Source organism: Mastomys coucha, unplaced genomic scaffold (genome assembly GCF_008632895.1).
Source record: "Mastomys coucha isolate ucsf_1 unplaced genomic scaffold, UCSF_Mcou_1 pScaffold21, whole genome shotgun sequence".
Lineage (NCBI taxonomy): Eukaryota > Metazoa > Chordata > Mammalia > Rodentia > Muridae > Mastomys > Mastomys coucha.
The window spans coordinates 133,843,809-133,866,492 of NW_022196904.1; the positions used below are offsets into that span (position 1 = coordinate 133,843,809).

Sequence of the window (22,684 nt, forward strand, 5' to 3'; positions counted from 1 at the left end):
CAAACCAGCACTGCTTTTGCATCAGTTACTGGAGGGCCATGGTCCATGGTCGATACATCACACATTCCATCACATCATGTTCCACTGTCTGATTTGAAACACAGCTCACATTGGGACCTTGTGACCAGAGACCAGAAGGCAGTCAGTTGAATGACTCAGAAATGATTGTGGAATTCAAAAATAGGAAGCTAAAAATATACAGGGCTGGCTTCTAGGAATAGGCGGGTTTGTGGTTCCAGTGCTTGGTGGAGGATGGGTAGGAGCCAAGACCCTGATGGGAGCTGAGGAGTAAAGGGCAGGCAAGGAGAGTCACCTGTGAGGTGTGGAGCTCTGAGTAGCCATTATTAGCAGCAGGAGGAATTTATGCTGAGGTGTTCAGGGCAAAACTGGGCACAAGTTGGGGAGATGCAGAGATTTGTGGGGTACTCACCTTGATGATGTCCATATTTTAATCCCCAACATGGTTGAAGGGACTCTGTACAAAGGGATAAGTTTCTATGGTGGCCCAAAAGCCCTGCAACAGTAGTAACTGAGACTCAATACTGCCACTTGAAGACGGAAATAGAGTAAGTGACACAATGAAGGGACATTCTCTTAAATCTAGAAGAACACCGGCTTGCTCATATCTGAGCTGAACTCTGGAGAGCCATTTTGGACTTCTGAGTTGTACAGAAAACATGACATCTAAGCCCATCGGCCTGACTTGCCACAGGACAGTTAAAAGCATCAGCAAGGGTTTCAGTAGGATTGCCCAGGCTTCCTAGTAAAGAGTTGGGCCTGAGTGAAGTTGCCATACTGGTGATGACAACACTCCAGAAGCAGAGGTAGGATGATCAGAAAGGAGTTCAAGGTCACTAGTTACATTGTGAGCTTGAGACCAACCTAGGTTACATCCGGGTTACAGGAAACCCTGTCTTAAACCAAACCCCTTCAAAAAACGGTTAAGGGGAAGGGGGAAGGGGGGAAGAGAACTACAGTGAAAACCAACTAGACACCTTATACAGGCCTACACATAGTCTGGGAAGCCAAGAGCATTGTGGCTACAGCCAGGTGAAAAATGGGGTCAGAGAAAACAGGATGAGTCCCCAGAGTGGTAAGGAGGCCTCAATGGCCAAGAAGTTGAGCAGAACAGCCAGAGGGATAGATGCTGGTCTGAAGAACATGTTAGGCTTGAGGCTGCGGAGGATGCAACCCAAGGAATGCAGGAGGGACCAACAATGGGGAAGGGAGGTTGAGGAGAGCCCAAGTGTGCTGAGGGGTCAGCTGTCTGGTGGGTAGGTGGAGCAGAGAGGAGGAAATGAGGGCATAGAACCGAGTGCCAAGAAATGACTGATCAGTATTTGAGCATAGGCCCCAGTCTGGTCACTTGTGAAGCCAACACTAAGTTAGGACAGTGAGGTCCAGCTCTTTACTCTGTCAGGAGAACCTGTGACTAGGATCCTCTACTCCAGACACGAACTTTTATTTATTTGGGATGTGGCCTTTCTACTTAGCGTCAGCTGGCCTGTAGTTCTCTATGTAGGATAGGCTGTTCTTGAACTCACAGACTATAGAGATCTACCTGCTTCTACCTCCCTAAAAAGCTAGGATCAAAGGTATGCATAACCACACCCAGCCAAAGGTTGGAAAGCTGAGACAAGGAATGGTTTATTTGGCTCCAAGTATGGCAGTCAGGGCCCCTGCTGGTGTGAAGGAATCACATCACCCCATTCACAACTAGCACCCAGGGCTCTGAGCACACTGTAGTCAGCCTGCTGCGATTTCTGAGATCAGAAGGGTTCTTAATATACTAGAAATTCTTGGTGACACGGGTTATCTCCAGGTAAAGGCACTTGCTTTTGTGTGTTTCTGTGAGAAGGTCTCATTTGTAACTCTGGCTGCTGTAAAGTGCAGTAGTTCTCAACTCTTAAGTGCTAGGATTTCAGAGTGAGCCACTATATCTAGGCCCAGGGCACTTGCTTACAGACCACCATGGAGGCAAGGTGCTTCCCTTTAAACCGCAGTCCTTCACAGAGCCAGTGATTTTGGTGATGAACTTTAAAATCAGTTCTCACAGGGCTCTTACACTTGTTTGGGGGTCAGGAGCTGCTGTCTGATGGCCTCCAAGGATATGAGACAGATGTCCTCTTGGCCAACTTTGAGGCAACCAAGTTCTCTGAACTGGGTTGGTGTCTTCCAAGGAACAACGGGAAGGCTCTCAAACTGCAGTCAGTATGTGTGCCATTAGCTTCAACTCCCTCCTTGCAAGACCAGGGATGACCTCTTGGAGGGAAGGAGCAGTGGTGGAGAACACGGTGGGGAACTTTCATGCGACTTGAAAGCCCAGGGAACAGAGGATCCATAGACAGAGCTATACCCAGGATCTGGTGTGAGGGGGCCGGGCCTGGATCAGCAAGGGCTTGGCACTGGGCATGAAAGGCACTTCACGGTGTGAAGAAGTCCACAGTGACTCCTGAGAGGAATCGCAGGCTTGTCAGGGTGTTTCTGAGGAAGACACAGTTGAGTCCCTTAGCATTGGGGACATATCCTTACTCTTGCTCTTGCTCAAAGATCCCTGGGCCATCAATGCTTCTTCGACCAGGTCAGCCACCAGGTTCAGCTGGCAGAACCTCAGCGCCCTGACCAGCTCAGCCACGTCCTCCTTCTCGGCATTCTTCCAGACCCTCAGAGTCTCCCTTACCCGCTCGCTCAGACTTCGGGGGTACTTCTCCTCAATCCCATCAATCTTGGCCTCAGACAACTTCAGCACTCGGGCCAGTCTTTTCCAGTCTCTCCCCACATTGTCACACACAATGTCAAATGCCACCTGCAGATCTAGGAGGGAAAACAGCAGCATGACTTGACTGAGGAGCAGGGTCAAGTCTCCCCATGGGTCACCAAGCATGGACTGACCACTTCGAAGTCAACATCACCATAGCCAGTCAGGTCCTGTGCAGGCTCCAAGTAGCCCAGGAGCTACTTCAAGAGACCTACAGTGGCCTCCTGATCTGCCCAGCCACACTCCCTCAGCCCAGGCCACAGCGAGCTATGGCACAGGAGACTGGAAACTGAGGAGGGCTGGAGTGTCAGAGGGAAGAAGCACGGCTGCCCTAACACCCCACTCAATAGTGGGTTGGCCAAAGTCCCCAAAGCAACACCCTACACTGTGACCTTTGTTTGTTTGACTGGATACCATGAAAGGCCCATCCCTGCCACACTCTGGAGCCCCTGCTAGTCACAGGCAAGATGTAATTTCTGTAGGGAGCCCTGGGCAGTGGCTGAAAACCCCTTACTGAATTCCTCTAACAATAACAAACATTCGAATGCCTTGGAGATGTGACTACACAACCCATTTTTCTTGTGTATCTTGAACACACTGGAAGTGGAAACAATCTCTTTCAGACAGTTCTGTGCCTGAAACAGACCGTCACAGCACATGGTGTCAATACTGGAGGGTCTGATATTATCTGCAGAGCTTTTGACTATGGCGACCTTATAGTCATGGTACAACGAATCTTCCCAAAGGCTCCTAATGAGCACGGTTTAGTCCCTCAGAGGTGGATCCAACGGTGGAAAGGAGAGGGGATCATGACAGCCCTGAGCTCCTCAGTGGGTCAGGCCACTGACTCATAATCTGCCAGTGTTACTGGGAGGTGGTAGAAACCTTAAGAGAGCCTACTCAGAGGTAGTAAGGAAGTACAAAGGCTGTACTGCTGAGGGTGTGTATTTTGTCCCAAGCTCCTTCCAGTAATTTTGCTCCTCAGCCATTAAGTAACCAGCCTTAATCTACACACCCTCCAGCTGCTTTGATTTCCTGCTTCACTGCAGACCAAGAACAACGGAGACAACCAACCAGAAGTTAAATAAACTTTTGCCCCTTTAAATAGCTTCTCTAGTATTTGTCACAAGTGATAAAGCGTCTAATATATGCTTAGCCTGTATCTACATCCCAAGGCCAGACAGGTGTTGTTCAGTTGTGGCTGCTATCTATCCACTGTGCGTTATTGAGAGGGCATAGTGCCTCCCCTCTGCGCAAAACAGAACTGCAGATAACCAGACACTGCACTCCGGACTAGAGAAACAGCCGCCGCGCAGTCCTTCTTTGGCCAAGAAGGGTACGTACATTGCTTGGACAGACACTCCCATTACGGAAACGGTGACACGGAGCAGGCACACATGACCTCTGCCCACTCTTCAACGCTATCATACTGGGGTTAAGATGCCTTAGCCGCATCCATTTCTTAGTTGAGTTTTCCAACCAAGCACTGCAGGTCTGAAGCGAGTTAATACTGGGGTTGGGCAAGTGGTAGGAGAGTGCCCACTCGGCACTGCGGATAAGAAAAGCGAGCTCCCAAGTTCCGGGTGGCAGGGACGGAAGAAGTGGGCGTGCCCTAGAGTCCATCCCAGTCGGAGCAAGCAGAGGGTGCACTGAGGCCAGGCCTCCCCGCCCATTCCCCGGCCTCTTCCCGCCCCCAGCCCACCTGCCTCCGCAGGGGGCGCAGTGGTCGCCACCCCCGCCTCGTAGTCGTCCAGGCGCTGCACTAGGTCGTGTCTGCGCAGCAAGGTCAGCAACTCGCGCAGCAGCCCGGTGCGCCCGCGCTCCAGGTCGTTCTGCTCTAGCAGCACCGAGAACAGGTCCAGGCCACTCTGCACGCGCTCCAGCTTTCGTTTGCTCACGCGCTCGCGGCACAAGAACTTGAGCTCCGTCAGATCGTTGCCCGACAGACTGCCTGACAGCGAGTGCAGCAGCACCAGGAACGGGTCCATGGCAGTGCTACGCCGGGCTGCCCTCAAAGATCCCACCTAGGAAATCACCTTAGGGTTTCCCGCCCAGCGTCTCGCGAGAAGTCCAAATCCGACGCATGCGCTTCGGATGTGGTTGTATCCGCTTCCGCCCGGGCTGGCATCCGCTGTCGTAGCCGTTTCGACAGCTGAGCCGCGGGGACTTAAGCGCGCGCTCGCGATGTTTCTCGCTCCGGGCGCGGAACGGATCTCTTTCACTAGTAGTGTAATGTGGATCTCTTGGGGCTCTGAAGAGCTGTGCAGCCCTACTATATGGGGGGCTGGGAGGGCAGCTGTAGATGCCTACTGCGGCCAGATCACCTCCTATCACCATAAAAAAAGAGATTTACTTATGGGCTGGAGAGACAGTTCAAGGGTTAAGAGCACTGGCAGTTCTTGCAGAGGACCTGCAAGAATTCAACTCCCAGTACTCACACGGTGGCTTACTACCATCGTGTAATTCCAGTTCCAGGGGCTTGCCTCTTCTGGCAAGCACACATGTGGTATGCCGACAAAATCCTTGGACATATGAAAAACATTAAATATTTTTTGTTACGTGTATGAGCATTTGTAGGTGGTTTAGTGCCTCACAGGTGTTCAGTGCCCACGGAGGACAGAAAAGAGCATGGATCCCCTAGGACTAGAGTTACGTTTGGATATGAGCTCTTGAGTGGGTCCAGGTTCTCCATGAACTTGAGCTCCGTCAGATCGTTGCCCGACAGGCTGCCTGACAGCGAGTGCAGCAGCACCAGGAATGGGTCCATGGCAGTGCGCCGGGCTGTCCTCAAAGATCCCACCTAGGAAATCACCTTAGGCTTTCCCGCCCACCTTAGCTTTCCTGCCCAGTGCAACATAGAGCTCTTAACCGCTGAACCATTTCACTGGTCCAATAATGTGCATATTAAAAATCAGTAGAAGAGAGAATTTGGAATTTTGTCAACAGAAAAAGTTGATGTGCACCAGAGGTTGTAGAGATGCTTTGAGCTTTCATTAACAATATACTGATTCCACAGCCACGCACAAGTACTGTGTATGAGTTAAAAAGTGCCTGCTGCCCACGCTTGAGGACTGGAGTTTATCCTGGTGTCCACATAAAAAGCTGAACAAGGCAGTGCCCATCTGTAACCCCAACTGTGACAGAGACAGGTGGATTCCTGGTGCTCAGTGACCAGGCACTTCAGCTGAATGGCCGAGCTCCAGGTTAGTGGGACCTAGTTATGCACAGCATCCCCAGAGGGGTTGGCTTACATTTCTTTAAATTGACTTATAATAGGCCCATTTAAAGTTCCGTGCTTTGGTTGAATTTTGAGACAGACAGACACCTGAGGCTGTATAGAATATTATTCTTCCAGAGGACCTGAGTCTGGTTGCAGACAACCAAGCAGGGCTGCTTACAACTGTCTGTAACTACAGACAGGGGAATCAGAGGCCCTCTGCTGGTCTCTGCTGGGCATTACAGTCATATGCACACACACACACACACACACACACACACACACACACGTGAACACATTTGGTTGGGCGGTGGTGGCACATGCCTTTAATCCCAGTGCTTGGGAGGCAGAGGCAGGTGGATTTCTGAGTTCGAGGGCAGCCTGGTCTACAGAGTGAGTTCCATGACAGCCAGGGCTACATAGAGAAACCCTGTCTCGAAAACCCAAAAAACAAAACAAAACCAAACCACATTTTTACTAGGTGGGAAGGGCTCTTTAGGGGAGCAGAACCAACAGAAGTGGACCTATTGGGCTGGCTTACTTGAGGGAGCTGAGTGTATGTATCCTGCAAATGCAGAGAACCAGGTTCCCAATCCTGGAAGCTGGAAACCTCAATAGTCAGAATCCAATTTTGAAAGTCTGGGGGTTCCCTGGAGAGTCCATAGTTGTTGAGTCTATAGTTTTTCCTCCATGGTAGGTTTTTTAAAAAAGTTTTATTTATTTATTTCATGTATATGAGTACTCTGTCACTGTCTTCAGAAACACCAGAAGAGGGCATCGAATCCCTGTTACAGATGGTTGTGAGCCACCATGTGGTTGCTGGGAATTGAACTCAGGACCTCTGCTCACTCCAGCCCAAAGATTTATTTATTATTATATGTAAGTATACTGTAGTTGTCTTCAGACACACCAGAAGAGGGCATCAGATATCATTACAGATAGTTGTGAGCCACCATATGGTTGCTGGGAATTGAATTCAGGACCTCTGAAAGAACAGTCAGTGCTCTTAACTGCTGAGCTATCTCTCCAGCCCAGTAATTTGTTTTGAGACAAGATCTCATATAGCTCAGGCTGCTCCGGAACTACTCTCCTTCACAAGATGTAGCTCAGGGTGACCCTTAAGCTCTTGATCCTCCTGCCTCCACCTCCCAGATCCTGGGATTGCAGGTGTGCACCACCAGGTCCAGTTCATTTTTTGTTCTGCATGTCAATCTCTTGTTAGATGTGTGTTCTGTAGACACCCCCACAAGGTGTGCACTACCTTTTCAGTCTGTTCATAAGATCATGCAGTTAAAAAGTTCATAATTTTGATAAAGTCAAGTGCATGTGTTTTTCTTTTCATTGTGCTAATAAAAGAGGGAAAGCCTCTCTGATGGTGGTGGCCAGAGCATTCCTCTCAAGAAGGACTTCCACCATCCTTGTCCAGAAGAGAAGAGGAAATACAGAAGCAGGGCGCTGCAGAGCCAGGTCCCCACCTCACAGCTGTGAAATGCCCAGAGCATATGCAATCCCTAGTCTAAGGGTTTATGCACAATTGGTAGTCCATGTTGGCCACTCCCACAGCAGGGAGAGCAAGATTTCCAGGAGGAGAAGGACCTTGTGAGGGAGGAGCACTGAAAGTCCCTGCAGCAAGATGACCTTGGTTCAGACACAAAAAGGAAGTAAGAGCCAGCTGTGGAATCCCAGCATTCAGGAGGCGGAGGCAGGTGGAGTGCTGAGTTCGAGGCCAGCCTGGTCTACAGAATGAGTTCTAGGTCAGCCAGGGCTGAGAAACCCTGCCTAAAACAAAACAAACAAAAATAAAAAGGTAAAGAAAGGAAGAGAAAGAAAGGGGGTGGATAGAAGGCAGGACGGGAGGAGGAAGAAAGGAAGACAAAGAACAAAGGGAGGGAGAGGGAGGAGAGATACGAGGGAAGGAGAGAGGGAAGGAGGAAGGGCTTGAGCGCCCCCTACTGGTTTCATGAAGGTAAACTCACCCTTGTTTGTGCTGACCATGGTCAGAGCTCTTGCCTTCCTCTCTAGGGTTGTCTGTCTCTTTGTCTTTTCTCTCGTGCTGTTGCTCCACTAATGCTAGGTTGGAGCTTTTCTCAGCTCTGCCATTCCCTGCCTTTCCTTGCGGAGGTTGTTGTTGTTGTTTGTTTGTTTGTTTGAGGCTGGATCTCACTGTGTACCTCTAGCTGGTCTGTACTCACAGAAACCCACCTGACTCTGTCTCTGGAATGCTAGGACTAAAAGTGTGCACCTGCCATGTCCAGCAGGGAATGTGGTGCCCCCGTTACAGAGAAGGGCAGCATTGTAGAAGCCTCCTTTTAGACACCTGCATCTTAATTCTCAGCCTGGGACACCCAGGCTTGGTCCTGGCCCCTGGATGAGGCCACAGAGGCCTGCTGAATGAAAGAGATTTCATAGATGTAGTGAAGATAAGGCCTCAGGTTAGGAGATCTGCCTGTTGCACCTCAGTAGACCCATCTGGCCCTGTACACTCAACAACTAAAGAGCCTTGGCACTGCAGTTCTGCCTTGGATTTTGGGGACTTGGGGTGTCTGGACCAACCTGGAACTTAGTCTACAGAGTCCCCTTAGGACCTGAAGCTTTAGGCTTCTGTTAGCAGCAGCATTTGCCCCAAGGATATGGTCTAATGCTCTCTGGGTGCAGATCCCAGGGTTGCCAGCAGAGGGGAGCAACCACCAACAGAAAGAGGCCAGCACTGCCTGTCTTGGCTTGGAGTCAGCATGGTGGTCATCAAAGAGGCTGCCAAGTAAGAGACATGAAAGGATAGAGGCTTCAGAAGAGCCATAGTGTTCTGCTTCAGAGACCTAGCATGTCTCCCCTTAGTGCTGGAATTACAGGCATGAACCATCAGGCCTGGACAAATCTGGACATTTAAATGCAGATTTCCGGGACTTTTATTTAGGAAATTTTAGAAGCAAGTAAGAAGTGAGCCAATGGTGTAAATCAACTGGAGCTGCCTTATAATTAGGACAGGCCCCACCTTTGGAAGCAGCAGGCCACAAATGCTGTCCTTGTGGCCTGATGCGACTCATTATGTACCTAGTATGACTTGCGGAACTTGGGGCCAGAGAGATGGCTCAGTGGTTAGGAGCACTTGCTGCTCTTCTGGGGAACCCGAGATGAACCCATGGCATTTACATCAGGAGGCTCCAACTCCAGGGGATCTGACACCCACTTCTGGCCTCTGAGGTTGTCTGCACTAAGAGGCAGTTACCCACATTCAGATAGGTGCATATACATGCAATTAAAAATAAAAGAAAATCTTAAAAAAAACTAACAGAAGTTGCAGACCCAGGGCCTTCCTACCCTGCTACATCCACGAAGCCCCTGCAATGGAAGAAATGACCAAGGCTAGGTACTGAGTTCTGTTTTGAAGAGATGGTCTTACAGCCAGCTTGCTGGCTGAATGTAGCCCCCTCTAAACCTCTAAATTCTTATCTAAAATAACCCCTGGCTGTCTGAGGTGTTTTTTTTTTTTTTTTTTTAACTAGGTCCTAGGCTTTTATGGCAATATTAGTCATTTGCCATCCACCTCATGCTAGGCTTATTATATGCCTGCCTGCAACCCTCTCTTTGGTCCCATTCATTATTTTTCTCCTCAGCTATTGCATGAATCCCTAATGTCAGCCAAACCCCACTGATGTGCTATCTCCTCCTCTTCCTACAGCCCAGGCTATCATGTTCAGTTTCCATGAAGCCGGAGAGCCTTGCCTGGGTCAGTCCTGGTCTTCCGTCCTTCCCGCTAGCTTGCCACCTCCTTGCCTCTCCCATCTCAAAACTCATCAGGCACCTCGGGGCCACCTCAGGGCCACCTCAGGACCTTTGCATATGTTCTCCCTGTCCAATCTCCCTCCAGACATTCATGCTTCTGGGCTCTCACTGCTTGTACCCAGTGCAGTTACTCGAGACAGCCTCACCTTGTCCATAAAGCTGCTGGCATCTTACTTCCTTGTGGGCTTATATGGCTGTGGGCCTCACCTTCTGAGTCAGCACATGACACCCTCTGTAGTGCCATCTAGAGGCAGGGGGCATGTCCACTCTGTCCCTGCAAACGCTATTTCAGTTCTGCAGGGTGGGGAGGAAGTTCTGTTAGGAGACCTCTGCCCCAGAGCTAGTAAGGGGTCTGGGACCTCATGCATGAAGTGCAGCTCTAGACCCTTACTCTGCACCCTAGTGGGCTTCAGAAGAGGGACCCTGAAATGCTAACTGCGCTGATGTCCTCTCTGGATCCTACAGACAAGGAGGAAATGTTTGCAGGGCTTAAGACAGATTTTTCTTTTTTGAGACAGAGTCTCACTGTGTAGCTCTGGATAGCCTGAACTCACAGAGATCCACCTGTCTCTGTCTTTTGAGTGTTGTGATTAAAGGTGTACGTGCCATCCGGCCCACTGGCTAGAGCAGAGTTAGATCAGGAGCTGCAGCTTTCTACAGGGTTTGTGTTGGAGTGCCAACAGTAGGGGGCACCAGAGGCCACTGCTGTTCTAGGGAGGTTCCAGGGCCAGGTGGTATGCAGACTCCACAGCTAAGGGGCTTATCGCTTTACTGGCATTTTGGGGTGTTAGAGTTTTTGTTTTATGAAATTATGGTGAATATGGGTGACAGATCTTTAAATAAATATCCCCACTTGTCCACTCAAATTCACTTGCCCCACAAAGTTACTCCCCATGGGACTTTGGGACAATGTGTGATGCTGATCCTAGTGTGCTGTGTTGTGGACAGTGCCTTAGTTGTGAATCTGGGGGACAAGTGGCTAAGGAACAACTGTAATCTCCACTGAAGTATAGCGCACGCCCAGCAGGATCAAGTGCACCTGTCCACACCCAAACACAGAAGCACATCCGCACACAGATGCATGAATGCACAGAGACACATATACACACACGTGTGCGTGTATATGTGCATGTGAATGTGAAGACACGAATGCCTGTGTGGAATGTGTATAAACACATCCACATACCAAAGTGTGCAAGTGGAGACAAGTGATACACAAGCACACTAGGCACTTCTGAAACATACCCATACACTCACACCTGTGTGTATGCACAGGCATGCATGTGCATGCGTATATAGAGACATGAATGTGGAGACACAAACACACGCAGGCACACATGAGCACCATGAGTATACACACGCATGTGCACGTTCAGAGGCACACACAACCACGTGCACAGCCCATGCACACAGCACAGGGAGATGGCATCCCAGGACCATCTAAAACAATTCAGACACCAGCCACAGAAGAAGTGAATGTTCTTGAATGTACTCAGGTTGACCGTTTTCAAGTCTGTTGTATTAACCACATGGCTCATCAGGGATTTGAGGACAGGAGCAGGTTGGGAGAAGAACAGTCAAGAGAGGCCAGGGTTGTGTATTCAAATTTATTTTGATGAACGCTCAGCCACAGTCTCCTGTGGGTGTGTATACATTCAGTTTTGTTTTTGTTTTTTTTTTAAAAAAAATGGTTTCTGTAAAAGAATTTTTGGTAATTATCTAATTTTGGATACAGTAGCTATATACAAAACATCATTGGAAACCACGTCACTGCACAAGAGAAAATAGAAGCATCAGGTCTCATGATTTTAGCAAACGGTGAAAACCTTTGAAGCCTGAGACTCTGACCCCAGCTACCAACTACAGGACTGTCTGCCTTGCCCTAAGACGAGAGTAGGGAGTTGCCTTTACCAGCTTGGGTGAGACACTTCTGGCGATGGTGCTGAGAGGCCTTGCCCAGCTGGCTAGCACATCAAATGAAGCTGGCCCATGAGGCTTGTTTTAGAAGCTATTACAATGGTAAGTGCTGAGGATCTCATATCCCCATGAGTGAAAATATAGGTGTGTTACCAAAATAGAAGCTTTTATTGAGAAAAATCTTTGGTAATAATGATATTTTAATTTCCTCTCAGTATTTGGTTAACTAATGAAATAAACTCTGACCACCTTGAGCTACAGAAAGAAAATCCCTCAAATCCATCACATTATTGATTTTTAGATAAAAACCAATAGATGGTCTAAATAGCGAAAAATGAACCCACAGAGGCCCCGTGGCTTGGCGAATCTCTCCAGCCTGTTTAGAGATCCCCTGCCTGTCACTACAGCTTGTCTCACAAAAAAGACATCAGCCTTGTGTAAGGGGCCCTTGAGTGGCTGGTGTGGAGCCTGCCAGGGACGCCAAGGGCGCTGGACAACTGCCCCCCACCGTACTCCTACGTTACTGGAGCACAATGTGAAGCCACCATGTGTGTGTGCTGTGTGGGTGGCCAGGCACCTCTGTTTCTGACCCCGGGGTCTGAACTTCTGAGCTCCCAGAAGGAAAGACAGTGGAGTCTTCCAGCTTGTTCAACTAGAGCAGGTAACATCTTTGGGAATCTGAGGCTATCTGAGTTGTTCATCCTTCTGCAAAATGTCAGCAGGTTCCTAGATACCATTCTGCATCTATCCCAGGGCATCCTTCAGACTAAGGATGCTGACTCTGGACCTTGGCTCCTTACCACTGCAGGGGGTGCTCTGTGTTCCCCCATAGGTCTGTGGAACATGCCTCACCCTGTTCATCCCATCACCAGCCATCCTTGGCATTGAATACTAAAGATAAAAACTTCCCTGCATAATGGCCTTGTGCAAAAATGAGAAGAAACAGAAAGAAGGAAGAAGACTGTTGTCGCATCAGAGTGGCCCTCCACACGTCCAGACAACGTAAGAGCCACAGGCCCTAGTGGGGCTAAAAGTGCTGGCTCTGGAGGAAACCGAGTGGTCACTTGGTGATGGTCAGAAGCCTGCTGGCCTGCTGGCCTGCCATCATGGCTACAGCGCACCCCCGTGGTACTCGTAGCTGGGGACCGGGCTGCCATCTCCTGCCTCTGGGTGATCTGTAGGGCTGTGGTTGTTACAAGGCACATCCCTTGGCTTCTCCTTCTCCATCCATGTGTCCAGTAGCTGCTGCTTGCCCTGCTCCTCACGCATGAACAACTCCACCATGAGAACCTTCTCCTTGTGGATCTGCTGGCTGATGTCTTTGGGGATATCAGGGATCACCCAGTCCACAAAGTCACTCATGAACATCACCAGGTTCTGCAGGGAGAACAATGATTGGGGGTGGAACTGGAGGTGTCTGGGGAATGCCTCAGTCTCTGCCTAGTGTCTCTATCACCTGTGTACCCTACTCATACATCTTCACCTACTTGTCTCACCTGTGCACCCCACCTGTGCACCCTTCACCTGTGTACTCCCACCTACTCACCCAGCTGTGTACCCTCACCTGTGTACTCCCACCTATGCACCTGTGTACTCCCATCTATGCACCTGTGCACCCCGTGTACTCCCACCTATGCACCTGTGAACTCCACCTGTGTACTCCCACTTATGCACCTGTGAACCCCACCTGTATACTCCCACTTATGCACTTGTGGCACCTCACCCGTGTACTCCCACTTATGTACCTGTGCACCCCACGTATGTACTCCCGCTTATGCACCTGTGTACCCCACCTGTGTACTCCTACCTATGCACCTGTACACCCTCACCTGCTTGCTCCTATTTATGCACCTGTGTACCCTACCTGTGTACTCCTACCTATGCACCTATGCACCCCCCCTGTATACTACCACCTTATGCACCTGTGCACCCCACCTGTGTACTCCCACCTATGCACCTGTGTACCCTACCTGTGTACTCCCACATATACACCTGTGCACTCCCACCTATGCATCCCATCTGTGCACCCATTTACACATCCTCACTGGTGTGCCCCACCTATACACTGCCTCCTGTCTGCTTGTTCCACATGGCAAAGCCCATCCCTTCATTCTCTGTCTCTATGTGTGCCTCCATTCCTCTGGGACTCAGTTTCCCAGAAGGTATAAAGGGGACAAGGAGGTGCAGCCCCTGGAGACCTGGGGTTTTATTTTTCTTTTTGAGAAGCTGGGGATGAAGCTGGTTCTTGCACTCTACTGCCCCCTGTTGGCTTACTCGAGGAATCTGAACAAAGTTGTTAAGAAAATGCTCAGAAAGACTGATTCTTCAGTGTTCTAGGTGCAATTTGTTGGCACCTGACCATGGGTGATTGGCCTTTGTTCAAAGGTGATTCTCCTAGCTTTGCTCCCAGCTCTGAACTGTAGCATGGCTAGGAACCCCTCTTACTTCCCTTTTTCCAGCTTGGCTGTGGAAGTCAGTGACCAGCCATTTAAGACGCTACTGGCTTGTGATTTGGGGGCTAGGGCAGTGTGTGCCTGCTAGGATGGGCAGAGCTGTCCTCAGTGCAAACTCTCTCCACTACAGCCCTGCCTGCTGTGCTGTCTCCTTAGCCTGGAGCGGCAGTCCTCAGCCTGTGGGCCGAGACTCCATGGGGAGGGGTCACATAGCAGATAGCCTGCTTATTAGATATTTACATTACCTTCCTAACAGTACAAAAATTACAGTTATGAAATAGTAATAAAATAATTTTATGGTTGGGGTCACCACAACATGAGGAGCTGTATTAAAGGGCTGCATGAAGCATAGGAAAGTCGAGAACCACTGTCGAAGAGCTCAGGAGCCCTAATCTGTACTGGGTAGTTTTCTATCAATTTAACAAAAAAGGTAGTCATTGGGTAAGAGGAAACCTTAACTGAGAAAATGCCTTCACCAGACTGGCCTGCAGGCAAGCCTGAAGGACATTTTCTTTGTTTCATAAACATTTTTTAAAGTTATTTTTATCTCATGTATTTGAGTGTTTTTCTTGAGTGTATGTCTGTCCAACTTGTATGTGCCCAGTGTTCAGGGCATCCAGAAGAGGGCACTGAATCTCCTGGGACTGGAGTTACAGATGGTTGTGAGCTGCCATATGGATGCTGGGAATCAAACCCAGGTCCCTTGGAAGAACAGTTGGAGCTTTTAACTGCTGAGCCACCTCTTTATACGAGGTATTTTCTTGACAGATAGCTGTGAAATGTGAAAGGAGCCATCCCTGGCAGATGGTCCCTATAGAAGAAACAAGCCCAGCAAAACATGGGGAGCAAGCCAGTAAGCAGCACCCTTTATGGCCTCTGCATTAGCTCCTCCTCCAGTTTGCATTTTGACTCCCCATAGAGATGATGTCACAAAGTCTTCCCCCAGTTGGTTTTAGTTATGGTAGGAATCACAGCAACAGAGAAGGAACTACAGCATTACCCGAGTCCTCATGCCTTCTGCACCCACTTCAGTGAAAGGTGAATGGAGGAGTGCAGGCCCAGTGAGGGTGCGTAAGGAGCTTAACAGGGAGGGCCTGGTCTTGGAGTTTCCCAGCTCTGAGTGTTCAGTTTTTCTGCCATAGATTTATTTCCCTGATGCCAGAGGGATGTGCAGGGACATGGCCCAGGCATAGGCCTCAGTCAGTGTGGCCCTTCAATCAGTGTGTGTGTGTGTGTGTGTGTGTGTGTGTGTGTGCATGCATGTGTGTGCATATGTCTGGAGTCAGCCCCTAGTAGGTGCTGCTAGCTGGGGTCTGGAGTTATCTGAGAGCTGCTGCCTCCAGTCTGAACTTGCCCTGGTCTGGCACAGAGACCCAGAGGGAGACAAGCGGGGACAGAGACTGGCTTCTCCTTCCTGCAAGTCTGTGCAATGGATCTTATGGCTCTCACCTAGTGACCCTCTCTTTGCCTGTTCTATGACTTCTCAGGTTCAGGTGGGTCAGCATCCTCCTCGGAGTCCCTGACGACATCTCCTGCCACTGTCAGCTCCCCCTCCCGTGTCAGTACTTCCCAAGTGCTGTCCCTCTGCTTTCTGAAGGCAGATATCCCCAACACACACATACCTGGAAGACAATGACAAATGCCAGCCGGGCGGCCAGGACAGCCCAGAAGTCTTTGGAGATATCATACTTGTGTTCTGACCATGGGGGCTCCCGGTAATCTTTATACCTGCAAAGGGCATGAGGAGTCAGGGGTAGGTCAAGTGGATCTTGGGCTCCAGAAGGAAACTTCAGGACTGAGACAGCTCCGAGGCTGGCTGCCAGGGTGGACTGCTCTCTGCCTAGAAAATTTCCCCCTTCTGGATGGGGTGGGTAGAGCCCAGGGGCTCGGCATAGAACAGACACCAGGGACTTTGAACAATTTTAGAAGTGTTGAGACACTGAGGATGTTTTGAGACAGACTAAGTGCTGTGCTGCAGTGTGTGCTATGAATGGATTTGAGCCTTTGGGGCCAGGGTGGAATGTCCTGGTTTAAAGTGATGGGTTTGGTGTCCAGTTAACAAAGGATGAGACATTTCTTTTCCTTTAAACTTAATTATGTCTGTATGCGTGTCTATGAATGTGCATGCGGCATTCCCACAGGTTAGAAGGGAGTGGCTGATCACCCAGGAGCTGCTGTTATAGGTGTAGCTGCCAGATATGGGTTATAGGGTCTGAACTCTGGTCCTCTGGAAGAACAGCCAGTGCTCTTAGTCACTCAGCTCACATGATTGATCTTGATTGTCTACTTGACAAGATTTAGGATCACCGTGGCAGGCTGGGGAGATGGCTCAGTGATAGACAGTGTTACCAAACCTGACTACCTGAGTTTGATTCCTAGGACCCGCATGGTAGCGAGAGAGAACTGACTCCTGAATGTTGCCCTCTGCCCTCCATGTGCACCCCGGTACATGGGCACCCACCCACCCACCAACCAAACTAAAGCAAATAAAAAGCAAACAAATGTCATAGGATCATCATGGAACCTTCTGGCAGGTGTGAGCGTGTTTCCAGAGAGGTTTAACTAAATGGGAAGACCCACTCGGAATGTGGGCAGGGGGTGGGGGTGGTCCCATGTGGGCGGAGCCCTCCCATGTGGGTAGAGCCCTCCCATGGGCTAGAGTCCTGGGCTGAATACAAGGAAAACAGCAAGCCTTCCTAGTTCTCTGTTTCCTGACTGGATACAATGTGACCAGCCGCCTCACACCCCGCTGCCTGACTTCCCTCATGATAGCCTGCACCCTCAGACTGTGAGCTGGAATGGACCTTCCCCTCCTTAAGTTGCCTTTTGTTAGGTATTCTGACACAGCATCGAGCGAGATCTATAACTAATATAATACAACTCCCAAAGCCAGAGACAGGGCCTCTAGAGCAGCTGGGATGTTCCAAGCTGGTCACTAACAGCCAGGGCCGAGGAAGGGAACACAGGAAGAGGCAAGCACCTGGCCCCAGAAACACAACCTTGATGTTCAGCTCGAATTTACTGTCAACTTGCTGTGTGTCCCTGAGCACTTGCTTGGCCTCTCTAGGCCTCGGCCTGAGCATTCCCTCACTTGTTTGTGTCATGAGCATCTGTCAGTAGCTACCGAGTGCCTGACCCTGTCCCAGAGGACATGTAGGTAAGAACACAGCAGATGGGGCCTTTTGTTCAGGGAGGGAGTTGGACAAGAGTCTCTAGGGCCTGTTTGCCATGGAACTACCAGCTCTCCAGATGGGACTGGCTGGGGACAGTGGCAGGTGCTGAGCTGAGGCTGTACCATCACTCTGACAGGAACAAGCAGCCAGTGCTCCCAGTGTTACCACAAAAATCTGTTCTTCCTCTTCCTTCAAAACCCTGGGTCACCTGGGAAACTCTTATGCATCCCTGAAAGCCCTTTCTATGGCTCGTCAGTTACTATCTCCCACCAGCCATAGTGACCTCTAGAAGATTCGTTTTCTTCTCTTACTTAGCTTTACTAATCAGCCCTCCTCCAGCTCTCATAGGGAGAAGAGAATGTGTTCTCTCAGGGCAGATGGGGCTGACCTGGGCCTTGCTTGCTTTAGTGCAGAAATAAACAGGGGCCTGTAGGGATCCCAGGTCTTAGTTACTGCTTCTGCTATGCTCTGGGCCAGCTTGGGCTCCAGCTTTGGGAGGTGGCTGTGGTGGGCGTGTCTGGTGTACATGGGGAGCTCAAGGTACCTACAGGATTGTGATCTAGGTGGTGGGAAGTCTGGCTGGAACTGGAGCTGGGGACCAGAGCCTCGGTTTTCACGAGACCAAATCAGCAGGAACATAGATGGGCCCTTACGTTCTTGGAGATCTGTTTCCCCAGCTGGGCCTGGATTCTCTAGACATGTCCGCCCTGCCTCTTACCCTCAGCACCATTACCACTTTGCCAGGAGTGTGCAGAAACATGAGCGATTTCTGTTTTCTCTTAGTGACGCTCTCTGAACTCTGTAGTGTCGGATGGTGCCCTGGGTGAAGGCACTTTCAGCAATACTGGCTGGCTGCCCTGCAGTGTAGCTGCCCAAAGTGAGGTTGGAGTTTGAGGTGGTTCACTGTGTACCTTGATATCACCAAGTAGCAGGTCATCTGTCCCCTCCCCTCCCCTTCCCCCCCAATACCAAGTTGCCTCCCTAGGGAGCCGTTATTGGTTTCCCTAAGAATGACCAACACTGCTGCTGGTGTGCACACAGGGAACCAAGTGGACCAATGGCTCCATGAACAGAATTCTGTCTCTACAGGGAGCAAAAGCTATCAACACTAGAGGAAATCCACTCTGAATTTGTTCTTTTCTTTAGTTAGCAAGAGGTAAGAGGCTGAGCCTCTTTCTCCAGGCTGAGTACTTGGAGACCCTGGGGCAAACAGGAGATGATCTGCAGAGATGCTTGGCAGGGAAGGTGGGGCAGAGGAGCAACATGTTTCTGAGGTGATCTGTGTTTTCAACTTGGGAGGGCCTCCTGAGCTGGGGATTTCTGTCTGGGGCTGTGTGCAGATAGAGGGCATTCAGACATGGAAATCATGCTGCACATTGTCTCTTCTCAAAACCTGCCCTTTGAGGCTGGGCGGTGGTGGCGCACGCCTTTAGTCCCAGCACTTGGGAGGCAGAGGCAGGTGGATTTCTAAGTTTGAGGCCAGCCTGGTCTACAGAGTGAGTTCCAGGACAGCCAGCCCTATACAGAGAAACCCTGTCTCGAAAAACAAACAAACAAACAAACAAACAAAACCCTGCCCTTTGAGTTTCCACCTCAGCTTTTTTTTTTTTTTGAGGGGGGCCTCTTTTAAGAAGGTCCCAGGGTAGCTGCTGCTCTATCCCCCAATATAAAGCACCTATAAATGGTGTTTCTTTTTCTTTCCCCTCTCTTTTTCCTTGTAATATCCTGAGGCTGATTGGAATAAATAAGTAAATAAGTTTATCATTTATAACTTATTTATTCATATATAACAAATATAATATATAATACATTTATAAATATATAAATTTATTTATTTATTTGAGATAGGGTCTCATTAGCCTAGGTGCCTCAAACTCAATATATAGCCTTGAACTCCTGATTCTCCTGCTTGCATCACCTCAGTACTGGGGTAACAGTGTGAGGCCCCACCTCTTAAAGGTGCCTCTCCTCTGTCATCCTGAGGAGGAGCTTCCCCGTGGGACTCTTCAGGGATAACCCATATTCTCTCCAGAGCATATGCTAAGGCATCATGTTGGCTTCCAGGGAACAGATCATGTGTAAAACCAGAGCTCCAGGGACAGTGAAAGCTCTCTGCCCCTCCCCGCCAGTCTGCCACATTTTATTTATTTATTATTAAAGGCAGGGCCTTAGCTGGGCGGTGCACTCTTTTAATCCCAGAAATCCGACTTTAAGTCCTGCAGTCTGGATTTAGACTTGGGACATAGAGGCAGGCAGGTCTCTGTGAATTTGGGGGTACCTGGACTCCATAGTGAGTTCTTGGTCAGTCACGGCTACAAACTGAGCTACAAACCTTGCCTGAAAAGAAGTAAACATATGTATATATATACACACATATATACATATATACACACACATACACACATATATATACATATATATATATGTATATATATATATACTTATTTTATGTATATGAATATTTGTGTACCACATGAATGTTTACTATCCATGGAGGCCAGAAGAGGGTTTCAGATCCCCTGGTGCAGGAGTTATAGATAGTTATGAACCACCTTGTAGGTTCTGGAATCGAACACAGGTCCTCTACAAGAACAACAAGCGCTATTAACTGCTAAGCCATCTCTTCAGCCCATGTTGTTGTTTGGAAACAAGACCTGATGTAGTACATACAGGCTAGCCTCAATCTCTATGTAGCTGAAGAGGGCCTTGAACTTCTGATCTTTTGTTTTTATCTCCCAGTATACTACATTTGAGACCTGGTCTCATATAGTCCAGGTTGGCTTCAAACTCATAGCAGTCCCCCTGCCTCAGGCTCTGAATGTGGGGTTATAGGCATGTGCTACCCCTGCAGGCATTTTACAAATTACATGTAAGTACTCATTGAGTCCTGCCCCCGAAGAAACCTGGCTCCTCCTTAGCCTTTCGCAGTTTTCTCTGCAAGGGGCTCTCTTCAGAGGGAGACATGAAGGCCAGAAGGAGACATGAAGGCAGTACCTGCAGATCTGAACCTCATAGCCCAGGTCCAGTGGGTCATTGGGTGCTGTGCCATTCTGAAAGTCACTGACATTGAAGGAGGAGAGCGTGTGGTTGACGAAGCCGTGCATGGTCCCGTTCTGACTGTACATGTAGAGGTACACCAGGCGAGGGATGAAGTCAGATGTGAAGGAGATCACAAAGGCCTGCCAGGGAAAAGGAGTGAGCATGAATCAAGCATGAGGCAGGGCATGGCAGGGCAGGGGAGCCACATGAGTGAATGGTCAGGATGTTCCTGCCCTATTCTGTAGCTTGCAGGAGCCTGGTCGTCTATGGTGGTGGTTGTCCTTAAGTAGGGACTGCAGGGACAGTGGGCTGCCTTTCACAGGCTATGTGGCTCTGGGTGAAGCTCCCAACCTCTCTGGCATCCTTCTGTTCTTATTCAACTTGTTGACTGTGCCCACTGGGCTTGCTAGGGAAACTCAAGAATCCAAAGAAGGAAGCCGTAAACTTTAAAGTTCCTGCCTACCTCTAAGACAGAACTGTCTCTGCAGTGACTTCATGCAGGGCCCTGAAGCCCAGCAGCCTCCGATGGCTGTATGGCCTTGGCTATGTCACTTGCCTTCTCTGTGCCTCTCTGTAACATGGTGCTTGCCAGCCATACCTCCTCTAGCTGTGTGCAGAGTAATGATTTAGTATGTGGCAAGAATGCAGAGGCTTTAGAATACTCTGGGAGCTCCTAACATTGCTGCAGTTGTCCTCATGAGATGTCTCATGTGTGCCCTGGCTTTACCCGGGCTGTACGCTGGGGCATCTTCATTTTGGACCTTACTGTTGCTCTCCCAGAGTGAGGCATAGATATCAAGTTGTATTTCAGGCCTTCTCAATTTCTTTAACAAGGGCCCTCAAGGCCTTCATTGGAGAAGTAGGCAGCTGGCAGGAAGAACAGTTTGGAGTTTGGAGGCTCCCTAGTAGCTCAAATATTATCACTAGGCCTGGTGGGGACTGGATTCTAGGTGCTTCTGCATTGGACGCCCTGAGCCTGTTACTGTTCTGGGAGCCACTCCTACTTCCTTTGTGCACAGGTTCTGCATATGGGGGCTCAGTCAGTGGATGGAGAGGCAGAAGGTTATAGGAACACAACTGTGGCTCACTTGTGTTTCCCATGCTTCTGAGCCAGCCTTATGCTTTACTGCAATTATATGGAGCCTGTGAGGACTACAGTGACCAAGGGCTATGCCATTCCTGACCTGAGGCCATTACCATGACCTGGGAAGACATGGTCATGGGCTGGGAAGAAAGCCAGGAGTGTAATGTTGGGATTGATGGAGATAGTGGTGCCAGCTTCTCTCTCCCTTCTCAGATATGTTAACGTTACATTCTTTCTTTCTTTCTTTCTTTCTTTCTTTCTTTCTTTCTTTCTTTCTTTCTTTCTTTTTTGGACAGGATCTTATGTAGCCTAGGCTGAACTTGAACTTTCTATGAGCCTGAGGATGACGATGTTGAACTTCAGATCCTTCTGTTCCGACCACTCCCTGTAACCCCTCATGTTGGAAGAACAGGTGTTCTTCAAGGGAGGTTTCTGAAGAGAGACATCACTCCTAACAGCCTGGGTGGTCTCACTGCTCAGCCAGGATCCCCACTCCCATCACTTACATTAATGATGACAGCCAGCTTCCCGACGCCTCTGAGAATGTTATACCAGATGCCTAGAGGAGAAGCAGATGGGAGTGATGGTCGTCAGGTGTATGGTTTGTGGTGCCCAGGCACTGCCCGGGTGGGCCCAACATTGTAGGCACTGAGGCAGATAAAGGACCACCCCCAGCAATGCCGGGGAAGGCACAGAAGGAGCCCAGGGACTGCCAGTGCACTTGGCTGCACTGTGTTGCTATGTCACCTTATGGGTTGTCTAGGAGCAACCTAATGGGCAAATGCCTAACAGGGTGTCTGTTAGACACCTTTGTCCCTAGACCCTGGACCATGGGGAACCATGAACCCATTTGTTGGTGCTCAGTGCAGGAAGATCCCTTTCCCAGAGCCAGTGACTTGGCTCCAGCTCCAGTGCATGAGCAGCTGTGGCTAGGGCATCCTGACTGGTGAGGCTGGGACCTTGTCTTAGGGCTGATGCTCATCAGTGTTCAGCCAACCACTGTGCTTGGATATGGCCTGGCTTCCACTACTATGATCACAGATGGACAGAAGGTCTATACCTAGCATGGTGGGACCTTGCTCCTCTGCTCTTCCGCTGGAAAAGGAAGAAACAAGGCCCAGGAAGGAATCAAGGGGCTGGCTGTGCCTTAAGGCTGAGATTCCTACAGGGTGTCCCATGCCCTGCAAGACCCAACCCCGACTTCACCCATGAGGTTGGGTAGGTACCCAGGGGTCCATTAGACCAAGAGCATGTCCTGCC

At 49.7% G+C, this 22,684-nt stretch overlaps 2 protein-coding genes across 7 annotated transcripts in view; both read right to left on the bottom strand.

The window, feature by feature from the left end:
* Positions 1–1,622: 1,622 nt before the first annotated feature.
* Positions 1,623–4,809, bottom strand: Fadd (Fas associated via death domain). Its single transcript, XM_031389047.1, has 2 exons — positions 4,461–4,809; positions 1,623–2,814 (listed from the first exon to the last, which is right to left on the bottom strand). The coding sequence occupies exons 1-2, from the start codon at positions 4,744–4,746 to the stop codon at positions 2,474–2,476; spliced, it is 627 nt and encodes a 208-aa protein (XP_031244907.1). The 5' UTR covers positions 4,747–4,809; the 3' UTR covers positions 1,623–2,473.
* Positions 4,810–11,351: 6,542 nt separating this feature from the next.
* Positions 11,352–22,684, bottom strand: part of Ano1 (anoctamin 1) — a 157,354-nt gene continuing 146,021 nt past the window's right edge. For all 6 annotated transcript variants that reach the window (XM_031389046.1, XM_031389043.1, XM_031389042.1 and 3 more), the window contains 4 exons: positions 21,931–21,983; positions 20,296–20,480; positions 15,751–15,856; positions 11,352–13,052 (listed from right to left, as the gene is read on the bottom strand). In XM_031389046.1, the coding sequence (XP_031244906.1) occupies positions 12,786–13,052; positions 15,751–15,856; positions 20,296–20,480; positions 21,931–21,983 (611 nt within the window). In that variant the 3' untranslated portion in view covers positions 11,352–12,785. The remainder of the gene's footprint in view (positions 13,053–15,750; positions 15,857–20,295; positions 20,481–21,930; positions 21,984–22,684) is intronic.

Excerpts from the sequence above, each read along its gene's own strand:
- Fadd (XM_031389047.1), bottom strand. The coding sequence starts at position 4,746 with ATGGACCCGTTCCTGGTGCTGCTGCACTCGCTGTCAGGCAGTCTGTCG. Across the intron at positions 2,815-4,460 it reads TGCGCCCCCTGCGGAGGCAG|ATCTGCAGGTGGCATTTGAC; the intron begins GTGGGCTGGGGG and ends TTTCCCTCCTAG.